This window comes from Erythrolamprus reginae, chromosome 2 (assembly GCF_031021105.1).
Source record: "Erythrolamprus reginae isolate rEryReg1 chromosome 2, rEryReg1.hap1, whole genome shotgun sequence".
NCBI classification, from domain to species: domain Eukaryota; kingdom Metazoa; phylum Chordata; class Lepidosauria; order Squamata; family Dipsadidae; genus Erythrolamprus; species Erythrolamprus reginae.
Genome location: NC_091951.1, coordinates 26,742,706 through 26,766,720, shown reverse-complemented (window position 1 = coordinate 26,766,720; position 24,015 = coordinate 26,742,706). Strand labels below are relative to the sequence as shown.

Here is a 24,015-nt window from a genome sequence, read left to right as displayed (position 1 = left end):
CTGTGTTAGACCGGGAAAGAACATGGACCAAAATGTTTTTTTGCCCAAATGCCAAATACAGAATAACACAAGGACAATAATGAATGTTCAAAAATTTTACGGAACTAGATAAGATAAACAAGTTGCCCTGTTATTTGTCGACATCCAAAAAACATTTCGCAACTTGCATTAGAAGTTCACAACTAGTCAAATAAAAACCATGCAATTTGGAGATAAATTTATTAAAATAAAAAAAACATATATTCCCATAAAATGCTAATATATGAATTAATGTAGATAGAACAGGCTAGATATTTATTAGAAAAGGTATCAGGCAAGGATGTCCCCATTTCTCCCACTTATTTATTATGTTGGTAGAAGTGCTTTTAAATCAAATAAGATCAGGCAATTAAGGGACTGACCATAAAAAAAGCAGTATAAAGCCCATGTATTTGCTGACGATATGGTATGTATCATTGAAGATCCCCTAAGTTCAGGACCTAAGTTATTGAAAGATATTGAACATTTTGGAACTGTGGCTGGGCTTAAAATTAATAAAGATAAAACAAAAATAATTACAAAGAAGCCACTACCCCCCCCCCCCCAAAATAGAGGCACTAGAAAAAGTAACGTGAATTAAAACAACAAAAAAATTAAATATTTAGGGATTTGGATGTCAGCAAAATATTCTTCAATAAAGGAAAACAATTACTTGAAATTATTACAAAATATACAAAAAGATTTAACAATTTGACCTAAATTACAATTATTATTGATGGGAAGAATTTCAGCTATTAAATAAGTATTTTCCCCAAACTGCTTTATCTCTTTCAAATGGCATCAATAAAACTTGGGGGGAAATTCTACAAGGAATTAGATAAATTGGTTCAAATTTGTAAGGAAGGGTGAAAAGCCCAGAATCAGGACCAATAGCCAGGACCCACTGGAAATGAATACAAAGATGGTTAATTGAAATTATTTCTGTCAAATTATAGTTAAAACCAGAAATGTTTCTTTTAGGTATAATGGACCAAACTATAAACAAAAACAATCAATATTTGATCATATACATAATGACAGTAGCTAGAATCTCTTACGCACAAGTATGGAAGAAGTAAACAGTTCCTACCAACCCAATGGTTACAAATAAGAAACTAAAAGTGGCTGAAATGAATAGGTTAACAATGCGACTAGAAGAAAAAGAAGCAACAGATTTCTACAAAATTTGGGACAAATAGTATTTATTTATTTATTTATTAGATTTGTATGCCGCCCCTCTCCAAAGTATGAATGGTTATATAAGAAAAAGGAAACAAGATAAGTACTATAGAGATGGCATAAATGAAAAGTGATAGATGTGTATGAAATAAAAGCAAGTGATAAAAAGTGAAGAGAGGAGCAGAACTGAGAAGAAGTATTACTGATTAGAAAAGACTATTGCTATTATTAACATCCCTATTGTGGATGAGAGTTGTTAGAAGTTTGATAGACAAAATAAAACCATATGTAGAATTGCACAAGATTAATAAGGATTTTTGTTGATGGATACATCAGCAATTGAGAGAAACGGGATGTTTCTCTCTTTTTAACAAGTCAAGGTCTCAACATGAAATGACATGAGACCTGACGGAGAGGTGTATAAAATGAGACAGAAGGAGGTGAAACAGATAATATATGCTGCTAAAGCCTCAAAAGAGGAAGAAATTGCCAAATCTGTAAAGAAGAGCGATAAAACCTTATTCAGATGTATTAGTGAGAGGAAGAAGAAAAACTGCAGCATCACAAAGCTTATTACTGGGGATAATACATACATTGATGGTTCAGTTTTTTCAGAAGGCAGTTTACAAAATAAAACTATGTATGGATATAGCATTGCTTCCAGCTGTAGGGATTCAGCTCCAGTGATCTCAGAGGCCGATGTCTTAAAAGAACTTGAACGATTAAAGATAAATAAGGCAATGGCATCCACCCCAGAGTTCTTAAAGAACTCAGATCTGTGATTGATACCCCCCTGACTGATTTGTTTAACCAATCCCTCTTAACAGGAGATGTTCCTGATGATTGGAGAATGGCCAGTGTTGTACCTACCCACAAGAAGCGCAGTAGAGAAGAAGCTGGTAACTACAGGTCAGTTAGCTTGACATCACATATTGTTAAAATTTATTTATTTATTGCACATATTTATTTATTGGACTCGGGGCAACTTAAAACATTTCAATAAAAAATACAATATATAAAACACTTCTAATCAAATTAATAGAAATAATTAATTTAAAAATTATCTTAAAAAGCTAAACATTTAAAAATCAAACATTCACATGCATTTGAATGGAGACTCTACTAAAAAAGAGGATAAATCCGCACCTAAAAACCAATAACTTATTGGACCCAAACCAATATGATGTCAGGCCAAAGCCATCATGTGGCGTTAGAGACTTTGGCCTGCCACAATAGTACAGCATTAGAGGAATTGGGAGGGGTAGTGAGTGAGAGGGAAAGTTACTAGCCACAACAAATACCTTTCTTTGAGCCAAGGTCATCTTTTGTTCTGCATCAGCTGAAGAAAAGAGGGAGTTAGTGAAATCCCTGCACTTGGATTGGTTCTTGTAATGAACTTGTGGGTGGGGGGATGTAGGGTGAACCTTAACCTGGGTGGGATCCTGGAAGAAGTTACATAGAAACATAGAAGACTGACGGCAGAAAAAGACCTCATGGTCCATCTAGTCTGCCCTTATACTATTTTCTGTATTTTATCTTAGGATGGATATGTTTATCCCAGGCATGTTTAATTTCAGTTACTGTGGATTTACCAACCACGTCTGATGGAAGTTTGTTCCAAGGATCTACTACTCTTTCAGTAAAATAATATTTTCTCATGTTGCCTTTGATCTTTCCCCCAACTAACTTCAGATTGTGTCCCCTTGTTCTTGTGTTCACTTTCCTATTAAAAACACTTCCCTCCTGAACCCTATTTAACCCTTTAACATATTTAAATGTTTCGATCATGTCCCCCCTTTTCCTTCTGTCCTCCAGACTATACAGATTGAGTTCATGAAGTCTTTCCTGATACGTTTTATACTTAAGACCTTCCACCATTCTTGTAGCCCGTCTTTGGACATGTTCAATTTTGTCAATATCTTTTTGTAGGTGAGGTCTCCAGAACTGAACACAGTACTCCAAATGTGATCTCACCAGCGCTCTATATAAGGGGATCACAATCTCCCTCTTCCTGCTTGTTATACCTCTAGCTATGCAGCCAAGCATCCTACTTGCTTTTCCTACCGCCCGACCACACTGCTCACCCATTTTGAGACTGTCAGAAATCACTACCCCTAAATCCTTCTCTTAGTATCGGAATGAAGATGGCGTGGCCAACAGGGTTCAATCTTGAGATTGAATTGGACTGGAACTTGATTTATTTCTCAGATGCTATTTGGGGCGCTGACATACAATTCCAATACTAACATGTTCCCAGTACCCCACCCAGGTTAAAGTTCATCCTACATGGATATCTCAAGCTTGTCCTCCACATAGGGCCTACTCCTCTCACAGAAACTGACGGGAGAGAAAAGATGGCCCCTTAGTAGCAGCTATGATGAAGGAAGGAACCCTACCAGGTCTCCAAAAGGTATCTCCCGAATACAGAGACTTGAAAGGGTTTTCAGTGAGGAAGATTGCAATGAATTGCCCCCTCACAGACCAACAGACTCTGCAATAGGATTTGAACCAGGGGCAACTCTCCCAAAACCTAGAATGTATGAAATGTCACCAAGGAAATTGGAAGAGCTGAGAAAGTACATAGACACCAACCTGAGAAGGGGATTCATTCAGCCTGCCAATTCCAGGAAAGCAGCCCCTGTTCTCTTTAAGGGGAAGGAGGATGGAGGGATCTGCCTAGTGGTCGACTTCTGCAATTTAAATTACTTGAGCGTGCAGAACACTTATCCCCTCTCCCTTATGAAGGACTTACTCAATCATCTGGCCAAGGGGAAAATATTCACCAAACTGGATTTGAGAGAGGCTTATTATCGCATCAGAATAAAGAAGGAGGATGAGTGGAAAACAGCTTTCAACTGCCCATTGGGGACTTTCAAATTCCTTGTCATGCTGTTTGGCCTAGAAGGAGCCCCAGCAGTATATTCACGCAGTACATAAATGAAGTCTTACACAGCCACTTTTACAAGGGAGTCCTTGTATATTTAGATGACATTCTTATCTACAGCCAGAACCTGCCTGGCCACGTCAAATTGGTGAGGCAAGTGTTGAAGAAACTTTTGACTGCTAAGCTCTAATTTAAAACTTTCCAAATGCGAATTTCATAAAATATCAGTAGACTATTTGGGATACTACTTCTCAAACAAAGGCATAGAGATGGAACCAGCCAAGGTGAGAGTCTCTTAAGATTTGCAAATTTCTACTGACAGTTAATTCCAGCTTTCGCTGAAGTTGCCTTGCCCCTAACTGAACTACTAAAGACTGGGTCAACCCCAGGTTTGACTGGGTCAAACCTTCTCAGCCTATTAGGTGGACAATGGAATGCCAAAGGGCTTTCAAAGGGCTTAAAAGACATTTTGCAAAGGAGCCAATCCTGCAACACCCTGACCCAGAGCGAAAGTTTGTGATTCAGTCAGACTCCAGTGATGTGGCAATAGTGGCTATGTTGTTACAGGAGAATGGGAAGGGACAGCTGTTACCGTGTACATACCTTTCCAAAAGGCTGACCCCCACTGAAAGGAGATGGGCCATATGGAAGAAGGAAGTTTTTGCTATACGTGTGACATTGGATACATGGAGGCATTTCCTAGAAGTGGAACAATTCCTTTCAAGGTGTGGACTGATCATAAGACCCTTGAGGCATTAAAGACCCCTCGGAAACTTTCTCATAAGCAAGTACGATGGGCCCAATACTTCAAATGATTCAACTTCACACTGAAGCATATCCCAACCAGAAAGAATCTTCTTGCTGATGCTTTGTTGCGAAAACTGTAGTATAATAGAAAAAGAGAGGAAGAAATCCATGCAATCATTCCATGCCCCCCCTTCAGAAAGTAAAGAGGAAGTTGCACCTGTCCACATCTGAGGCCAGACTAAAAGGAAACCCTCACCAAGAGAAAAGGAGTGAAAGAACAAATTGAAGTCTCCTTTGCCAATTGACCAGTGGTTCAACAAATGAACTGGTAGCACTGGCAGCAGGTTTTGCCCTGGAAATATTTCATGGATGCTCTGCACATGTGCAGAAGTGGGACACATTAATGCTCACATTTCCAAATTGATAGTAAAGGTAACGAGATATCACTACTGGTTCGGACACTCATACAGTTTCTCTCCTGTATGAGACCTCTGGTGTCTAACCAGACTGGAATTCCGACTAAAACATTTACCACAGTCAGGACATTCAAAGGGTTTCTCTCCTGTATGAGTCCTCTGGTGCTGAACCAGGTCGGAATTATAACTGAAACCTTTCCCACAGTCAGGACATTCCAAGGGTGTCTCTCCTGTATGAGTCCTCTGATGTTTCACCAGGTTGGAATTCTTACTGAAACATTTCCCACAGTCACGACATTCAAAGGGTTTATCTCCTGTATGAGTACTCTGGTGTTTCAATAGGTTGGAATTCTTACTGAAACCTTTCCCACAGTAAGGACATTGAAAGGGTTTCTCTCCTGTATGAGTCCTCTGGTGTCTAACCAGACTGGAATTCCAACTAAAACATTTACCACAATCAGGACATTCAAAGGGCTTCTGTACTGTATGAGTCCTCTGGTGTTTTACTAGGTTGGAATTCTGACTCAATTTTTTACCGCAATCAGAATATTTTAAAGGTTTCTCTCCTGTGTGAGTCCTCTGGTGGGTCACCAGGTTTCCTTTCTGACTGAAACGTTTCCCACAGTCAGGACATTCAAAGGGTTTCTCTCCGGTGTGAGTCTTCTGGTGTTCCAGAAGGCCAGAATTCTGACTGAAACTTTTTCCACAGTCAGGACATTCAAAGGGTTTCTCTCCGGTGTGAGTCCTCTTGTGTTGCACCAGGTTAGAATTATGCCGAAAACTTTTTCCACAGTCAGGACATTCAAAGGGTTTCTCTCGTGTGTGAGTGTTCTGGTGTAATATCAGGCTGGATTTGTGACTGAAACTTTTGCCACAGTCAGGACATTCAAAGGGTTTCTCTCCTGTGTGAATACTCTGGTGTAAGATCAGGTTGCCACTCTGACTGAAACTTTTCCCACAGTCAGGACATTCAAAGGGTTTCTCTCCTGTGTGAGTCCTCTGGTGTTTCACTAGGTTGGAATTATGACTGAAACTTTTCCCACAGTCAGGACATTCAAAGGGTTTCTCTCCTGTATGAATCTTCTGGTGTTTTATTAGGTTGGAATTCTGACTGAAACTTTTCCCACAGTCAGGACATTCAAAAGGTTTCTCTCCTGTATGAATTCTCCGGTGCTGAGCCAGGTTGGAATTTTTACGGAAACGTTTCCCACAAACAGGACATTGAAAGGGTTTATCTCCCGTGTGAATCCTCTGGTGATCCACCAGGCTGGAATTGTGAGTGAAACTTTTTTCACAATCAGGACATTCAAAGGGTTTCTCTCCTGTGTGAGTTCTCTGGTGTACCAACAGGCTGGAATTCTGACTGAAACTTTTCCCACAAAGAGGACATTCAAAAGGTTTCTCTCCTGTATGAGTCCTCTGGTGCTGAGCCAGGTTGGAATTCTTACTGAAAACTTTCCCACAGTCAGGACATTCAAATGGCTTCTCATCTGTGTGAATCCTATTGTGCATAATGAGTTGGGAATTTCTAGTGAATCTTTTCCTACAAAGAAAACATTCAAGTTGTTCCCCTGTGTGAGTCCTCTGGTGTATCACCACATTGCCATGATTGCTAAAGCATTTACCGCATTGTGAGCACTTGTATGGCTTCTTTCCTGTGTGGATCCTTCCAAGAACCACAACGGAGTTTTTCTGATCAAAGGTTTTGGTACGTTCAGAGTTTTTTTTATGGCTTTTCTCCAGCTTGGATACTCTTGGGTATAATCAGCTGTGATTTGCAAGTTGTATCATTCTCACAACAGACACGTCTATCCAGCCTTTCCACAACTAATGTTCCTGAGGAGGTAAAAAATATGGATGGTCTATTCAAGCTTTGATTCAAGTCATTTTCTTCCTCTCTGAATGAAATGGAAAATATTTTGATTTCTGGACTGACTTGCTTTGCTGTTCAATGTTGTCTGTTATCCTCAGTTGTCCAGAGTTCTCTTACTGCCTTCTTCTTTATCTATAAGATTCAAATGAAAGTGTATTTGTAATTGTTCATAACATGCTGCAGAAGATGAGAGAAAAAAAGTGTGAGTTACAGTGAAAAGGCAAACATGCCACAAAACCCAAAGAAGCTCTTACATTAATGATTCATTTGACACATTGGAGACTACCCAGATCCAGGTTCGAATATCCATTCAATGATGAAATTCACTTATTTAATGGATCAGTCACAAAATCTTAGCAGTGTAAAAGGTCAAATACAGTCAAGTAAAAAGGAAAGTATGCCCTCTTTGATTTCTATGGTTTTACTTATCAGGGTATCGAGAATTGGAATACACCTTGCAGGTCTTCTAATCCAGCCTTGGGTCAAGTAGAAGTCCCTATACTGCTGATGGCGAACCTTTGACACAGAGTTCTATCTGTGGGCATGCGAGGCATTGCCTGGTCAGCTACAGAGGGTCGTTGGTTTATGGAATGTCCATGTGCTGCTTCTGTTGGTGAAGGCAGGCAGGATTTCCTTGAGTACCACTTGTTGGGGGTCAAGGGAAAGGGAGGGTTTTGCTTTCTCTTTCTACTCAAGATCACCATGTACAATTGGTGGGCCACTGTGTGACACAGAATGCTAGACTCGATGGACTTTGGTCTGATTTATGTTCTTATGATACACTTGGCATCCATGAATCTGTCAAATCCTGCCTTGAAGCTATCAAGGCTGACAGCTGTCATGACCTCTTCTGGAAGTCAATTCCATAAACCAACTACCCTCTGGTTGAAGTAATATTTCCCTTTATTTGTTCTCACTTTCTTACCTATGAGTTTTAGGGAGTGCCCCCTTGTTCTAATATTGCTTGATAGAGAAAATAATTTTTCTCTATCCACCTTTTCTATCCCATACATGATTTTATACACTTCAATCAAGTCACCCCTTAAATGCCGTCTTTCAAGGCTGAAGAGACCAAGGCGTTGCAACCTGGTTTCGTAAGGGAGGTGCTCCATTTCCTTGATCATACTTGTCCTTTTTTGCACCTTTTCCAGTTCCATTATATCCTTCTTGAGGTGCGGTGACCAGTACTGTACACAGTACTCCAACTGTGATCTCACCATCGATTTGTACAGAGGCAATACAACACGTACCAAATTATTTTCGATTCCCTTCCTAATCATGCCAAGCATGGAATTTGCTTTTTTTTACTGCTGCTGCAGATTGGGTTGACATCTTCATTGAGCTGTCCACCAAAACCCCAAGATCCCTTTCTTGGGTTGTCTCAGGAAGCTTGGTCCCCATCAGTTGGCAGGTATAATTGGGGTTCTTTGCCCCAATATGCATAACTTCGCACTTGTTTAGGTTAAAATGCATTTGCCCCTTTGTTGCCCACTCACTCAATTTTGAGAGATCCTTCTGGACCTCCTGACAATCAGTTTCACTTTTCACTACCTGGAACAATTTAGTGTCGTCAGCAAACTTTGCTACCTCACTATTTACTTCTACATCCAGATCATTAATGAATAAATTAAAAAGTAAAGGTACCAAAACTGAACCTTGGGGTATACCACTTCTCACTTCTTTCCATCTAGAGAATTGTCAATTTATTTCACCCTTTACAATTTAGCCAGTTACCAATCCAGGACAAGACCTGTCCTCTAATTCCATGGCTGAAGAGCTTTTTTATGAGCCTTTGGTGAGGGACTTTGTAAAAAAACCTTTGAAAGTCAAGATATACAATATCAATTGGGTCTCCTTTATCTATGTGTTTATTTACACCCTCAAAGAATTCTAACAAGTTAGTAAGACATGATTTGCCTTTGCAGAAACCATGTTGATTTTCTTTCAGCAATGCCTGTTTTTCTATGTGCCCAGTAATTTTATCTTTAATAATGGTTTCCATCACTGCCTGGAGGTTAAACTGACTGGTCTATAATTTCCTGGCTCACCTCTGGATCCTTTCTTGAAGATTGGGGTTACATTTGCCTCCCTAAAACCCTCAGGTACAATGCCTGATCTTAGAGAAAGATTATATATTTTGGCTAGAAGTTCAGCAATTTCACAGTGCAGTTCCTTGAGAACTCTAGGGTAGATACCATCTGGCCCCGGCGATTTGTTGACATTTAGTTTAGAAAGGCATGCAAGAACATCTTCCTTGTTTATCTCTATCTGGTTAAATTCTTCTAACTCCCTCCCTGAGAAAACTAATTCAGTGGCAGGCAAATGCTCTCTATCTTCCTCAGTGAAAACGGAGGCAAAAAAGTCATTTAGCCTCTCAGCAATCTCCTTGTCTTCTCTGATTATTCCCTTCTGACCATTATCATTGAGTGGCCCATCTGTTTTTCTGGTTGGGTTCCTGCTTCTGATGTACTTAAAAAGGTTTTGTTATTATATTTAATATTCTTTGCTATATGCTCCTCAAAATCTCTCCTGGCTTTCCTGACTATCGCCTTGTATTTGGTCTGCCAGAGTTTGTGATTCTTCCTGTTCTTTTTGGTAGGAAGAGGCTTCCATTTCTTAAATGAGTTTTTCTTCTTTCCAATAAACTCCTTTACCTCATTCATAAGCCATACTGGTATCCTCTTGGACACGAAAAACACGACTCTGAAAGTCACACATTTTCCCCCACCCAAATTAAAAATCAAAGTTATTTCCCCCAGTCCACATGTCTATCACATGGTCCAACCAGGTCAGTATCCCAACTCCAGTTGGTTTCAGTCCATACCTCCCCATCACCTGGTGACAACCTCCTTAGTTCCAGGGAGAAAGAGTTTCATTTTGGCTACAAGTCACCAGCTATCTCTACTCCCCCATCCCATTCCCACAGCTCTAACCAATCTTGTTGTGGCAGCCCTGAAAACACTCCAAAATGGTTTTGGGGCAGTGATGGGCTACCAAAATTTTTACTACCACACTGTGGGCATGGCTTATGCATTTTGTTCAACATCTTTCAGTGCAAATTCAGTGCAAATTGTGTGCTCTGGGGTGGAGCTCCAAATTTTGCTACCAGAACTGCGTTCCTGACCGTTCCCGAAGGAGCCCATCACTGCTTCGGGGTAAACATATGGCTGCTTTGCCAAGCATCTGAATTTTGATCATGAATAGAAGCCAAGAAGATATAGTAACAGAATTCAGATTGGAGGAGCTGGGATTGGTCAGAGAAGTCAGAGAGCGGGAGAGAAAGATGACAGAGAAGGAACAAGGACAAGGACACCAATTGTAAGCAAATAATAAAGAAACAGAAATGGGAAATGAAGATACTGTTGGTCAACCTAAATGGTCTTAATTCAACCATAAAGAGAAAATGTGTGTTGTTGGACTTAGAGAAACAAAAATTGGATATAATGAGTCTACAGTAGACTCATATAAAAGATATAATAAACTACTGGAATGTCTGAAATTGGGAAAATTATTTTGTGCTTTAGCTCAAAAAAGGAAAAGAGGAATAGTGATGTATATGGGTCGCTAAACCCAAAAGTAAAATATGTAGACAAAGACAATGTTAATTGTCAAAATTACAAATGGGGAGGGGATCTTACTAGTAGGAATCTATGCTCCAAATCAAAGACAAAAAAGATTCTATTCACAAGAAATTAACTGAACTAGATAGGCAAAATATATGTGTCCTTGGGGACTCTAATGCAATAGAAGGTAGTAAAATTGATCACAAGAGTATCCATAAGAAAAATACTAGAAGACAGTTACCGATTACTTACATAGTTATGGTAAAAGAATTTGACCTTTATGATATTTGGCATAAATTTAATTCTAAGAACCAACAATACACGTTTTACTCTCATCCACATAGGTCCTGGTCTCATATTGACATGGAGTAGACAAATTTGACACTACTCATCAGCATTCCCCATAAGCTGCGTGCGTGCGCATGCGCGCGCCCCAAAATACACCCCCGCACACCCTTTTCCATGGGCACGTGCTCCCCATCCCCCTGCCAGCCCGTGGGGGAGGGGCGGGGAGGTGCCGGCAGTAGGAGGAAAGGAAGCTGCGGCTGCCCCTGCCTCCCCACGGTGCCTCCGGCTCCCTCGCGCCCTTGGCCTCTCGGCCCTGCCCCCCGCCCGCCCCCTCTCCTCCTCCACCACCTCCTGCCTTGGGGCACGACTTCTCCCGCGGCGGTGGCGGCTTCTCCTTGGGACGAAAGCGCTCCCAGCCAGGGGGCTGCGAGAGAGGGCTTTCTCAGTGCGCCTCGGGAATGCCCGCCCCGCCCCTCTCGCAGCCCCTTAGCTGGTAGCACTTTTGTCCCGGACTTTCAGCAAGGGGGCTGTAGTAGAGGCAGGGCAGGCATTCCTGAAGCGCTCGGAGAAAGCGCTCTCGCAGCCCCCTCGCTGACAGAGAGAGAGGGAGAGAGAAAGTGAGAGAGAAAGAGAGAGAGAGAGAGAAAGAAAGGGGGGAGAGATAGCAAGAGAGAGAAGAGAAAGAAAGCAAGAGAGATAGAAAGAAAGAGTGAGAGAGAAAGAAAGCAATACAAAGAGAGAAAGAAAATGAGAGAGCGAGAGAGAGCAAGAAGGGAAGAGAGATAGAAAGAGAGGGAGAGAGAAAGTAAGAAAAAGAGAGAGAGAGCAAGAGGGGGAGAGAGAAAGAGAGAGAAATGACTCTTGATTTAAAGCATATGGTAAAAAGCACCCAAATAATAAGAGAAAATAGGCGTTGATTGCTTACCTGAACGCCTCTTCTCGTACGGTGAGCGGGTACAGCAGTCACATGGGTTGCTCATGTCCAATCCGGTGGAACTGAGCCTAGTGTTAAAAAAGCTTGCCGGATCCGCCCCTTCCCCAGAATTCGCGAATCCATAGACTAGGCTCAGCTGTGAAGCTCTGTAGTGTTCAACTCTTATTGTTAGAGGAAAAAAGGATTATAGAAAGGTAAGGAAGACACATACAAGGGCGGGAAGTGACTGCTGTACCCGCTCACCGTACGAGAAGAGGCGTTCAGGTAAGCAATCAACGCCTATTCTCCGTACTGAAGGAGCGGGTCCAGCAGTCACATGGGACATACCCAATAGATGGTCCCTAGGGTGGGATTAGATTGCTATCGTGTGAGATAACGGATTGGAGTACCCTTCTGCCGAAGGCAGCGTCCGCTGAAGCGTAAGCATCAATCTTGTAGTGCCTGATGAAGGAATTTGGCGAGGCCCAAGTGGCTGCTTTGCAGACCTCCTCCAACGGGGCTTGCGTCGCCCAAGCGGCCGAGGTGGCTGCGCTTCTGGTGGAATGCGCTGTGATGTTCCTTGGAACTGAGAGGGAGGCCGATTCATAGGCCTTAGATATAGTCCCTCTGATCCAACGGCCTATTACTGTTGAAGACACTTTGGTCCCCATGACTCTGGGGTGATAGGCTATAAACAGTGCTTCTGACCTCCGAAAGGGTCCTGTGCGTTGGATATAGATTCTCAGCGCTCTAATAAGATCCAGAGTGTGCCATCTAATTGCCAAGGGATGGTCTCGTTGGAGGCAGAAGGAAGGTAGGACAATATCCTGAGTTCTGTGGAACATGGAACTGACCTTGGGTAAGAAGGTAGGGTCCAGTCGCAAGACTACCTTGTCCTGATGGAACTGACAAAGGTCCTGCCTGATTGAGAGGGCAGCCAGCTCCGAAATGCGTCGAGCAGAGGTAATAGCCACCAGGAATGCTACCTTAAAAGATAAGTACCTTAGGGACGCTGATTTTAGGGGTTCGTATGGTGCCTGCGTGAGGGAATGGAGAACCCGAGGCAAATCCCAAGATGGATACCTGTGGACCTTGGAAGGTCTGAGGTTGGCTATGCCCTTGAGAAATTCCTGAACCTCTGGAAAGGATCGGAGAGGCTGTCTGCGGGGGCCCCCTAGGACAGATGAAATGGCTGCCAGATGACGCCGGAGGGTGCTGGTAGAAAGTCCTTTATGGAAGCCTTGCATAAGGAAGGAGATGATTCTGTGTATGGGAATGCACAGAGGGGAGAGGCCTTCCTGTAGGCACCACTGGTGAAACTTGGACCACGTGTGGTCGTAGATTCGATTGGTCGAACTCCTTCTGGCCTTTAAAATGACCTCCGCTGTATCGGGGTCATGACCACGCAGTTCTAAGTCTCTCCTGATAACAGCCAGGCGGTGAGGTGGAACCACTCCGGGTCTGGATGGAATGAGGCCCCCTGCCGCAGCATATCCCCCGAAACGGGGAGTCGCCAGGGGTCCTGAACGGACAGCTGTTGGAGATCCGCGAACCAGGGTCGGCGGGGCCAATGAGGGGCGATTAGGATCACTCGGGCCCTCTCGGTGAGGACCTTGTGGATCACGTCCGGGAGAATTGGAATTGGAGGAAAGGCGTAAAGTAGGCCTGGCGGCCATGGGCTCCGGAGGGCATTGATTGCTTCCGCTCCCGGGGATGGAAATCTGGAAAAGAAGCGAGGGAGTTGGGCGTTCGCATTGGTCGCGAAGAGATCCAGAATAGGTAGGCCGAATCTGAGGCAGATCTGATGGAACAGGTCCTGATGGAGGTTCCACTCTCCTGGGTCTATCGTTGCTCGAGATAGCCAATCCGCCTGGACGTTGAGGCTCCCCGAGATGTGGTCGGCTAGGAGCGACCGAAGATGTTTTTCCGCCCAAAGGCCTAACTTGAGGGCCTCCCTCATGAGAGCCTTGGATCTCGTGCCCCCCTGTCTGCAGATATGGCTTTTTGTGGCAATGTTGTCGGTGAGAATGAGAACGTGCCGGTTGGGAATGCGAGGAGAGAAATGTTTCAGAGCCAGAGAAACGGCTCTTAATTCTAGCCAATTGATTGGCCTGGAAGCTTCCTCCGGGGACCACGTGCCCTGGGCTATCATCCCCTGGGCGTGGGCGCCCCATCCCGATAGACTGGCATCTGTGGTGATGACAAATTGATCCGGGCACCTGAACGGGGATCCTTTGTCCATGGCCGGAGACTTCCACCACTTGAAGGATCTGCGAACACTTGGTGGAATGACAATGCGACGATTTGAGTTGCTGTGCCCCGATCTCTGAAAGGGTAATAGGAGCCACTGAAGTTCCCTAGCATGAAGGCGAGCCCAGGGAATGATGCCTATGCATGACACCATCTTCCCCAAAAGGGAAGACAGAGTTACTATGGATACTGAAGGTTTGGATAAAATGTTGGAAATTAACTCCCCTATACTGAATTTTCTCTCGGGAGAGAGAAAAACCTGGGAGGATTCTGAATTAATAATGGAACCCAGGTGTAAAATGGATGTGGAAGGTTGGAGATGACTTTTATCAAAGTTGATGGAAAATCCATGGTCCTGAAGGACTGACATGGTGACAGACAGGTCTGAAATCACTTTCTCTAGGGAGTTCCCATGAATCAAAATATCATCAAGATAACATAAAATGTGGATGGGAGACGCCCGGATATAGGCAGCCAGGGACCCCAAGAGCTTTGTAAAGACCCGAGGGGCCGAGGAAAGGCCAAATGGCATTGCCCTATACTGGAAATGCCTACCTTGAAAAGAAAAACGTAAAAATTTTCTGAGGCACTTGGCTATAGGAATGTGAAGGTAGGCCTCAGTGAGGTCTAAAGAGACCATGAAATCTCCCGTGAGGATGGCGGCCAAAATAGAAGATAAGGAGTGCATCTTAAACTTCCTATATTTGATGAATAGGTTCAGCTTCTTTAAATCCAAAATAGCTCTCCAACCTCCGGAGGACTTTGGCACCATAAATAGGATGGAGTAAAATCCTAGGCCCTTCTGACCGGAAGGGACCGGTTGAATGGCTCTGATTGACAATAAATGAGAAATGGCCTCCTCCATACGGTTACAATCTGAGGATGACCTGGGAGAAGGGCAGGCAATAAAACGTTTCGGGGGAGGAGAAACAAATTCTAACAGAAGGCCTGTTTGAACGGTGTCAATGACCCAGGGGTCCTTGGAGGTGAGACGCCAATTAGAGGCGAAATGGGCTAGGCGACCCCCTATGGGAATTGAGGAAAAATTACCATCTAGGTTTTTTTGAAGCCCTGTTAGAGGACGCTCCCCTTTGGAAGCGAAAAACTCTGCCCCTGGAGTTCCTACCTTGGGAACGAAAGCGGGGGGAATACTGACCTGGAGATCTCTGATAGGAAGCCGCTTGATCTGGCTGGCGCCCTGGGCGACGAAAGGACTGCGTTTTGGTAGCCTTTTTGGTGGTTGGGCCCAAGACTTTCTTCTTGTCCGTGGTTTCCGTGAGGAGTGGATCCAGAAGATCACCGAAAAGAAGGTCGCGCTTTAAGGGACCCTGGGATAACTGCCACTTCTGGCGTACTCCCGCTTGCCAAGGGCGAATCCATAGGAGTCTTCTTGCCGTTGTAGAAGCTGCAATAGACTTAGCAGAAAATCTAGTAGATTGCAAGGTGGCATCAGCCACGTACTGGGCAGCTGCAAAGACCTTGTTGAAGTCTTGTTGACCTCTCAAGTCATCGGGAGGAATATGCTGTTGTAGTTGGCGAAGCCACAGAAGCATGGCTCTGGAGAAAAAGGAAGCTGCTGCAGAACTTTTAATGGCCCAGGAATCTGCGGTGAATCCTCTTTTGAGCATTTGTTCAATCCGCTTGTCCTCTGGGCGGAGGACTTCCTCTGCTTCGCCTGGCACAGCCGCTGCCGAGTGAAGGATCTTGACAGGTTCATCCGGTTTAGGAAAGGAGAGGAGCTCTTCATAGGAAGAGGAAAGTTTGTACAATTTTCTGTCCTTGGTGGAGGGATTAAGGTCAGAGGCTGGGAAATCCCACTGTTTAAGTAAGGCATCTTTAAACAATTTAGGCATAGGAATTACCTCGTTATCCTCCTGTTCTTCTGTGAAGTAAGGTAAGTTCTCCTCCGGGGGATCAGTGGAAGTGGAGGCTTGTTTCTCCTGGACCGCTAATCCCGTAGAAATTCTAGCTTTGAGAAGGAGAGATTTGAACAATTGAGAAGGAAAAATAGTAATTGGAGAAGGAATCTTTATTTGGGATTCCTCATCATCTGAGAGGCCTTGAAAGGGATCCTCATCATCCTCCAAATCTTCATATTCGTCCTGAGAGGAATCTGAATCCTCCTGAATAGGAGCTCTAACCGCTGGGGAGGAACCCAAGGGGCGGGAGGGACGAGGAGGAGGAGGAGGTACGGAAAGCTCATTGATGGTGGAGAGTTTGGCATCAATGGCCTTGGACAACACAGAAAAAATAGATTGGAACTCAGGAGGTAAACTAGAAATATCAGCAGGAATAGCAGAAGAATCCCTAAAGGCCTGGGAGGATCCTGGCTGGGGGGAATCTTCAATCATATCTGGTTCCTCTGGACCTATGCCCCATAGATTAGGTTGGGGTCTGTCTAGGTTAGGCTCATCCAGAGATAACACAGGGACCCCAGAAGGAGGTAGACTAGAAGCCTCTGGGGGGTCTTGGCTACTGAGTACTTGGGCCTGTACTTTCAAACGCTTGGCTGATTTATCATGGATTCTTTGTAGGGCTAGGTCCCTTCTCTTCTCGGCCCTGGTGACCTTGGTCGAGGGGCGGGCCCCTGGAGAAGAGGAGGAAGAGGCCTGGGGGATACTAGTAATTTCATCGCCTGTAGGCCTGGCCTCTCTGGGACCTTTAGTTGTGCCTCTCTTGGGAAAAGTAGCCATAGTCTGACAATTAACAGAAGACAAGGCTGAGCCAATAACTGAATAATTAAGGAGAAGAATTTCAAGTACTTCCCAAGAGGAATGGATCCTGCTTCGAGGCCTCGAAGCTGCTGAGACTTGAGGGCAATCTGGGCAAACCCAGAGTTCGTGTCCCCAGATCCAGCGGGGCCCAGCCTCCCTAAACTTTGTAATTAAGTAAACCAAGGCACTCTGGTTGGAGGCTTAGCCGGTGGAGAATTAAGCCTGGGCGTCCCAAGGCCCGCTCCGGGATCCACGCGGTGGACTGAGGCCTACGCGGCTGGCAGAAGGCCAACACGAGAGGCCTAAATTTAAAAATGGGCGCGAAGGCCTTCGCGCCGAAAAATCGCTCCGAGATAGGATTTTTAAAGGGGAAGCGATCGACTAAGTCCAGGAGACTAGAAAGGCGTCTCACTCCGCAGGAGGTATATTAAAGCCCTTTAATCATATTACAATAATGAATCAATAAATCAATACTTGCACCGAAACCTCCAGGCCAAAGGATTAAAGGAATCCACAAGCGGCAGCGGGAATCGTACACGGCAAAACCGCCGGGGGAAAACGAAACCGCAACTTCTCCAAAGGAAAAAAGCCGAGCCTCAAACGGCTGGCGCTATCCGTGCAAGTAAATAATAATGGTAAAACAATTCTTACTACTTTTGAAGGAAAAGATCGAAGGGAAGGTGTTAGAATGTTGAACGAGCTATCACAATACAACCGCAGGATATGCGAACTGAGCGAATTCTGGGGAAGGGGCGGATCCGGCAAGCTTTTTTAACACTAGGCTCAGTTCCACCGGATTGGACATGAGCAACCCATGTGACTGCTGGACCCGCTCCTTCAGTACGGAGAAAAACCCCAGCCGTTTGTGTGTGTGTGTGTGTGTGTGTGTGTGTGTGTGAACTCTTGAACCATTTTCAATAGCTCACCTGTTATTGGAAATGGTTCAAGAGTTCACACACACACACACACACAAGGGGGGAGGAGACAGTGATGGAAAAAGAGGAGAAGATAGTAATAATAGTAATAGATTTTGGTTTTGTTTTATTATTAATTTCTTTTAATAAAAAAAGAAGGGATTTTTTCTTTCTTATTTATTTATTTATTTATTTATTTATTTATTTATTTATTCATACATACATACATACATACATACATTCTTCTATGCCGCCCAGTCCCAAAGGGGCTGTCGCTCAAACACTATACTTTTCCGCCCACACCGAAAAAAAATTAGAGGGAACATTGCTACTCATGAACACTGCAAATGCAGAAATACAAACGAATAGATGAGCCAACCACCACTCAATTTTACTAAAATGGAAAGGAAACATAAAAAATTAAATCAAATAGACACTAAACCAAAATATCTTACAGGAAAAACAATACTTCAAAAAAAAAAAAGAAAGAAAGAAAAGGAACTGGATTACTTCTTCCAAGAAAACCCTAAAGAACAGACCTCAATCCAAACGTATGGGATATGATGAAGGTTTATGTAAGGGGAATATCAACTGGCTACATCGCAAGAAGGAAGAATAAAAAAAATTGAATATACCAAATTAAAAAATTAAGAGATTATAGAAACATTGAGACAGAAAGATCCATTAAATACTAAGTACAGTGGTACCTCTACTTAAGAACTTTTCTAGATAAAAACCGGGTACTCAAGATTTTTTTGCCTCTACTTAAGAACCATTTTCTACTTAAGAACCCGAGCCTGGAAAAAATTCCCAGAAAATTTGAGAGCGGCACGAAGGCCCAGACAGTTTCCTGCCATTCCCCCTTTAATCCTGGCCATCTCGGGCTTTTCTGGGCTGCCAGAGGAGCCTTTCGGTGGCACTTAAGGAGGCTTTGGTAGTCCAGAGTGAACAAAGCATTTTCCTTTCTCTGGGAGCTTGGAGAGAAAACAAACCACTGTGGTGACTTCCTCACGCTGCCTCCCATACACCCAGCGTGAGGTTGCCTCCCGGAGAAAGGCAAAAGGGGGCCTCACTTCACCTTCTTCCTTCGGCAGCGACTGTCCTCCTCCTCTTCTTCCTCCTCCTCCTCCCACCCAAATTCTGAGCTTTTACTCCTTTCCTAATGGGTCTGCACGCATTATTTGCTTTTACATTGATTCCTATGGGAAAAATTGCTTCTACTTAAGAACATTTCTGCTTAAGACCCTGGTCACAGAACAAATTAAGTTCTTAAGTAGAGGTACCACTGTATAAGGAAATGGAGGATTTAATAAAACATAGAATTTAATTACAGAAGAAGTAGTTTGGAACATCAAAATGATGAACCAAACATATTTTGAACTAATAAAGCTGGGAGGTGGCTGGCTTGTAGATTAAAAAAAGAAAATATGAAGAGAACAATTCAACAATTATGGAATGAACAAGGGAATTTATGACATGAGATAGAAGAAAAACATTGTAGAAAAATACTATCAAGAATTATACAAAGTGGACGAAATCAGAGAACAGAATACAGAAAGGTATTTAACAAACCAAAAAGTGCCCGCTTTGTCGACAGAGGTGAGAATAGAATAGAATTTTTATTGGCCAAGTGTGATTGGACACACAAGGAATTTGTCTTGGTGCATATGCTCTCAACGTACATAAAATAAAATATACATTTGTCAAGAATCATGTGGTACAACACTTAATGATTGTCATAGGGGTCATAGGAAATTTTGCAAGAAGAAATGAAAAAAGCCATCCCAAACCCCCCAAAATAATAAAATGCCGGGACCAGATGGGTTTCTATCACAGATATACAAAAAAAGATTTAATATATTGAAAAACAAATTATTGGAATTATATAATGAAGTACAGTGTTCCCTCGATTTTTGTGGGTTCGAACTTCGCGAAAAGTCTATACCACTGTTTTTCAAATATATTAATTAAAAAATACTTCGTGGGTTTTTTCCCTATGCCTCGGTTTTTCCTGCCCGATGACGTCATATGTCATCGTCCAACTTTCGTCTGCCTTTAATAAATATTTTTTTAAATAAACTTTAATAAATAAACACGGTGAGTAATAATCTAAATGGTTGCTAAGGGAGTGGGAAATTGCAATTTAGGGACTTAAAGTGTTAAGGGATGGCTTGTGATACTGTTCATAGCCAAAAATATTGTATTTACTTCCGCATCTCTACTTCGCGGAAATTCGACTTTCGCGGGCGGTCTCGGAACGCATCCCCCGCGAAAATCGAGGGAACACTGTATTAGTAAAAGGAAAGATGCCAAAATCTTGGGGGGAGGCATACATCACCCTGATACCAAGAAAAGAAAGGATAGCTGCCCAGAGCGAAGGGTTTTTTTCTTTTCTCTGAGCACTGGCAGATTATTCCCTCTCCAAGTGCCCAGAGAATAGGCGTTGATTGCTTACCTGAACGCCTCTTCTCGTACGGTGAGCGGGTACAGCAGTCACATGGGTTGCTCATGTCCAATCCGGTGGAACTGAGCCTAGTGTTAAAAAAGCTTGCTGGATCCGCCCCTTCCCCAGAATTCGCGAATCCGTAGACTAGGCTCAGATGTGAAGCTCTTTAGTGTTCAACTCTCATTGTTAGAGGAAAAAAGGTTATAGGAAGGTAAAGAAGACACATACAAGGGCGGGAAGTGACTGCTGTACCCGCTCACCGTACGAGAAGAGGCGTTCAGGTAAGCAATCAACGCCTATTCTCCGTACTGAAGGAGCGGGTCCAGCAGTCACATGGGACATACCCAATAGATGGTCCCTAGGGTGGGATTAGATTGCTATCGTGAGAGATAACGGATTGGAGTACCCTTCTGCCGAAAGCAGCGTCCGCTGAGGCGTAAGAGTCAATTTTGTAGTGCCTGATGAAGGAATTTGGCGAGGCCCAAGTGGCTGCTTTGCAGACCTCCTCCAACGGGGCTTGAGTCGCCCAAGCGGCCGAGGTGGCTGCGCTCCTGGTGGAATGCGCTGTGATGTTCCTTGGAACTGAAAGGGAGGCCGACTCGTAGGCCTTAGATATAGTCCCTCTGATCCAACGGCCTATCACTGTTGAAGACACTTTGGCACCCATGACTCTGGGGTGATAGGCTATAAAAAGTGCTTCTGACCTCCGAAAGGGTCCTGTGCGTTGGATATAGATCCTCAGCGCTCTAATGAGATCCAGGGTGTGCCATCTAATTGCCAAGGGATGGTCTCGTTGGAGGCAGAAGGAAGGTAAGACAATATCCTGGGTTCTGTGGAACATGGAACTGACCTTGGGTAAGAAGGTGGGGTCCAGTCGTAAGACTACCTTGTCTTGATGAAATTGGCAGAGGTCCTGCCTGATTGAGAGGGCAGTCAGCTCCGAAATGCGTCGGGCAGAGGTAATTGCCACCAGGAAAGCTACTTTAAAGGATAGGTACCTGAGGGACGCCGATTTTAGGGGTTCGTAGGGTGCCTGCGTGAGGGAATGGAGAACCCGTGGCAAATCCCAGGATGGATACCTGTGGACCTTGGAAGGTCTGAGGTTGGCTATACCCTTGAGGAATTCCTGCACCTCTGGAAAGGAACGGAGAGGCTGTCTGCGGGGCCCCGGTAGGACAGAGGAAATGGCCGCCCGATGACGCCGGAGGGTGCTGGTGGAGAGGCCTTGATGGAAACCTTGCATAAGGAAGGAAATGATCCTGTGTATGGGGATGCACAGGGGAGAGAGGCCCTCCTGTAGACACCACTGGTGAAACTTGGACCATGTATGGTCGTAGATTCGATTGGTCGAACCCCTTCTGGCCTTTAAAATGACCTCCACTGTGTCGGGGTCGTGGCCACGTAGTTCTAAGTCTCTCCTGATAACAGCCAGGCGGTGAGGTGGAACCACTCCGGGTCTGGATGGAATGAGGCCCCCTGCCGTAGCATATCCCCCGAAACGGGGAGACGCCAAGGGTCCTGGACGGACAACTGTTGGAGATCGGCGAACCAGGGCCGGCGGGGCCAATGAGGGGTGATTAGGATTACTCGGGCCCTCTCGGTGAGAACCTTGTGAATCACGTCCGGGAGAATTGGAATTGGAGGGAATGCGTATAGTAGTCCTGGAGGCCATGGGCTCCGGAGGGCATTGATTGCTTCTGCTCCCGGGGATGGAAATCTGGAAAAAAAGCGAGGGAGTTGGGCGTTCGCATTGGTCGCGAAGAGATCCAGGACTGGTAGGCCGAATCTGAGGCTGATTTGATGGAACAGGTCTTGATGGAGATTCCACTCTCCTGGGTCTATCGTTGCTCGAGATAGCCAATCCGCCTGGACGTTGAGGCTCCCCGAGATGTGGTCGGCTAGGAGCGACCGAAGGTGTTTTTCCGCCCAAAGGCCTAACTTGAGGGCCTCCCTCATGAGGGCCTTGGATCTCGTGCCCCCCTGTCTGCAGATATGGCTTTTTGTGGCAATGTTGTCGGTGAGAATGAGAACGTGCCGGTTGGGGATGCGAGGAGAGAATTGCTTCAGAGCCAGGGATACGGCTCTTAACTCTAGCCAATTGATTGGCTTGGAAGCTTCCTCCGGGGACCACGTGCCCTGGGCTATCATCCCCTGGGCGTGGGCGCCCCATCCCGATAGACTGGCGTCTGTGGTGATGACAAATTGATCCGGGCACCTGAAAGGGGATCCTTTGTCCATGGCCGGAGACTTCCACCACTTGAAGGATCTGCGAACAATTGGTGGGATGACAATGCGACGACTTGAATTGCTGTGCCCCGATCTCTGAAAGGGTAATAGGAGCCACTGTAGTTCCCTAGCATGAAGGCGAGCCCAAGGAATGATGCCTATGCATGACACCATCTTCCCCAAAAGGGAAGACAGGGTTACTATGGAAACTGAAGGTTGAGATAAAATGCGTGAAATTAACTCCCCTATACTGGTTTTTCTCTCAGGAGAGAGAAAGACCTGGGAAGATTCTGAATTTATAATGGATCCCAGGTGTAAAATGGATGTGGAAGGTTGGAGGTGACTTTTGTCAAAGTTGATGGAAAAACCATGGTCCTGTAGAACCGACATGGTGACAGAAAGGTCTACTTTCACTTTCTCTAGTGAATTCCCATGAACCAAAATATCATCAAGGTAACATAAGATGTGGATGGGTGACGCCCGGATATAGGCCGCCAGAGACCCCAAGAGTTTTGTAAAGACCCTAGGGGCCGAGGAAAGGCCAAATGGCATCGCCCTATACTGGAAATGCCTGCCCTGGAAAGAAAAACATAAAAATTTTCTGTGGCATTTGGCTATAGGAATATGGAGGTAGGCCTCAGTGAGGTCTAAAGAAACCATGAAATCTCCTGGGTGGATGGCGGCCAAAATGGATGATAAGGAGTGCATCTTAAACTTCCTATATTTGATGAATAGGTTCAACCTCTTTAAATCCAAAATAGCTCTCCAACCTCCGGAGGATTTTGGAACCATAAATAGGATGGAATAAAAACCTCGGCCCTTCTGACCGGGGGGAACCGGTTGAATGGCTCTGATGGACCATAAGTGGGAAATGGCCTCCTCCATACGGTTACAATCTGAGGAGGACCTGGGAGAAGGGCAGGAAATAAAACGTTTAGGGGGGGGGGAAGTAAATTCTAAAAGAAGGCCTTTTTGAACAGTGTCAATGACCCAGGGGTCCTTGGAGGTGAGACGCCAATTAGAGGCGAAATAGGCTAGACGGCCACCTATGGGAATCGAGGAAGAACTACCATCTAGGTTTTTTTGAAGCCCTGTTAGAGGACGCTCCCCTTTGGAAGCGAAAACCTCTGCCCCTGGAGTTCCTACCTTGGGAACGAAAGCGGGGGGAATACTGACCTGGGGTTCTCTGATAGGAAGCCGTTTGATCTTGTTGACGCCCTGGGCGACGAAAGGACTGCGTTTTGGTGGCCTTTTTGGTGGTTGGACCCAATACTTTCTTCTTGTCCGTGGTTTCCGTGAGGAGTGGATCCAGAAGATCCCCGAAAAGAAGGTCGCGCTTCAAAGGTCCCAGAGATAACTGCCACTTCTGACGTACTCCTGCTTGCCAAGGGCGGAGCCATAGGAGTCTTCTTGCCGTTGTAGAAGCTGCAATAGACTTGGCTGCAAATCTAGTAGATTGTAAAGTGGCATCAGCCACGTACTGAGCAGCTGCAAATACCTTGTTGAAGTCCTGTTGACCTCTCAAGTCATCGGGAGGAATATGCTGTTGAAGTTGGCGAAGCCACAGAAGCATGGCTCTGGAGA

The 24,015-nt window shown here is 44.7% G+C and overlaps 1 protein-coding gene across 1 annotated transcript in view; it reads right to left on the bottom strand.

Annotated features, from left to right (window-relative positions):
- Positions 1 to 2,181: 2,181 nt before the first annotated feature.
- LOC139160086 (zinc finger protein 850-like) overlaps positions 2,182 to 24,015 on the bottom strand; it is a 39,990-nt gene continuing 18,156 nt past the window's right edge. The window contains exon 3 of the mRNA XM_070737620.1: positions 2,182 to 6,661. Within this exon, the coding sequence (XP_070593721.1) occupies positions 5,275 to 6,661 (1,387 nt within the window). The 3' untranslated portion in view covers positions 2,182 to 5,274. The remainder of the gene's footprint in view (positions 6,662 to 24,015) is intronic.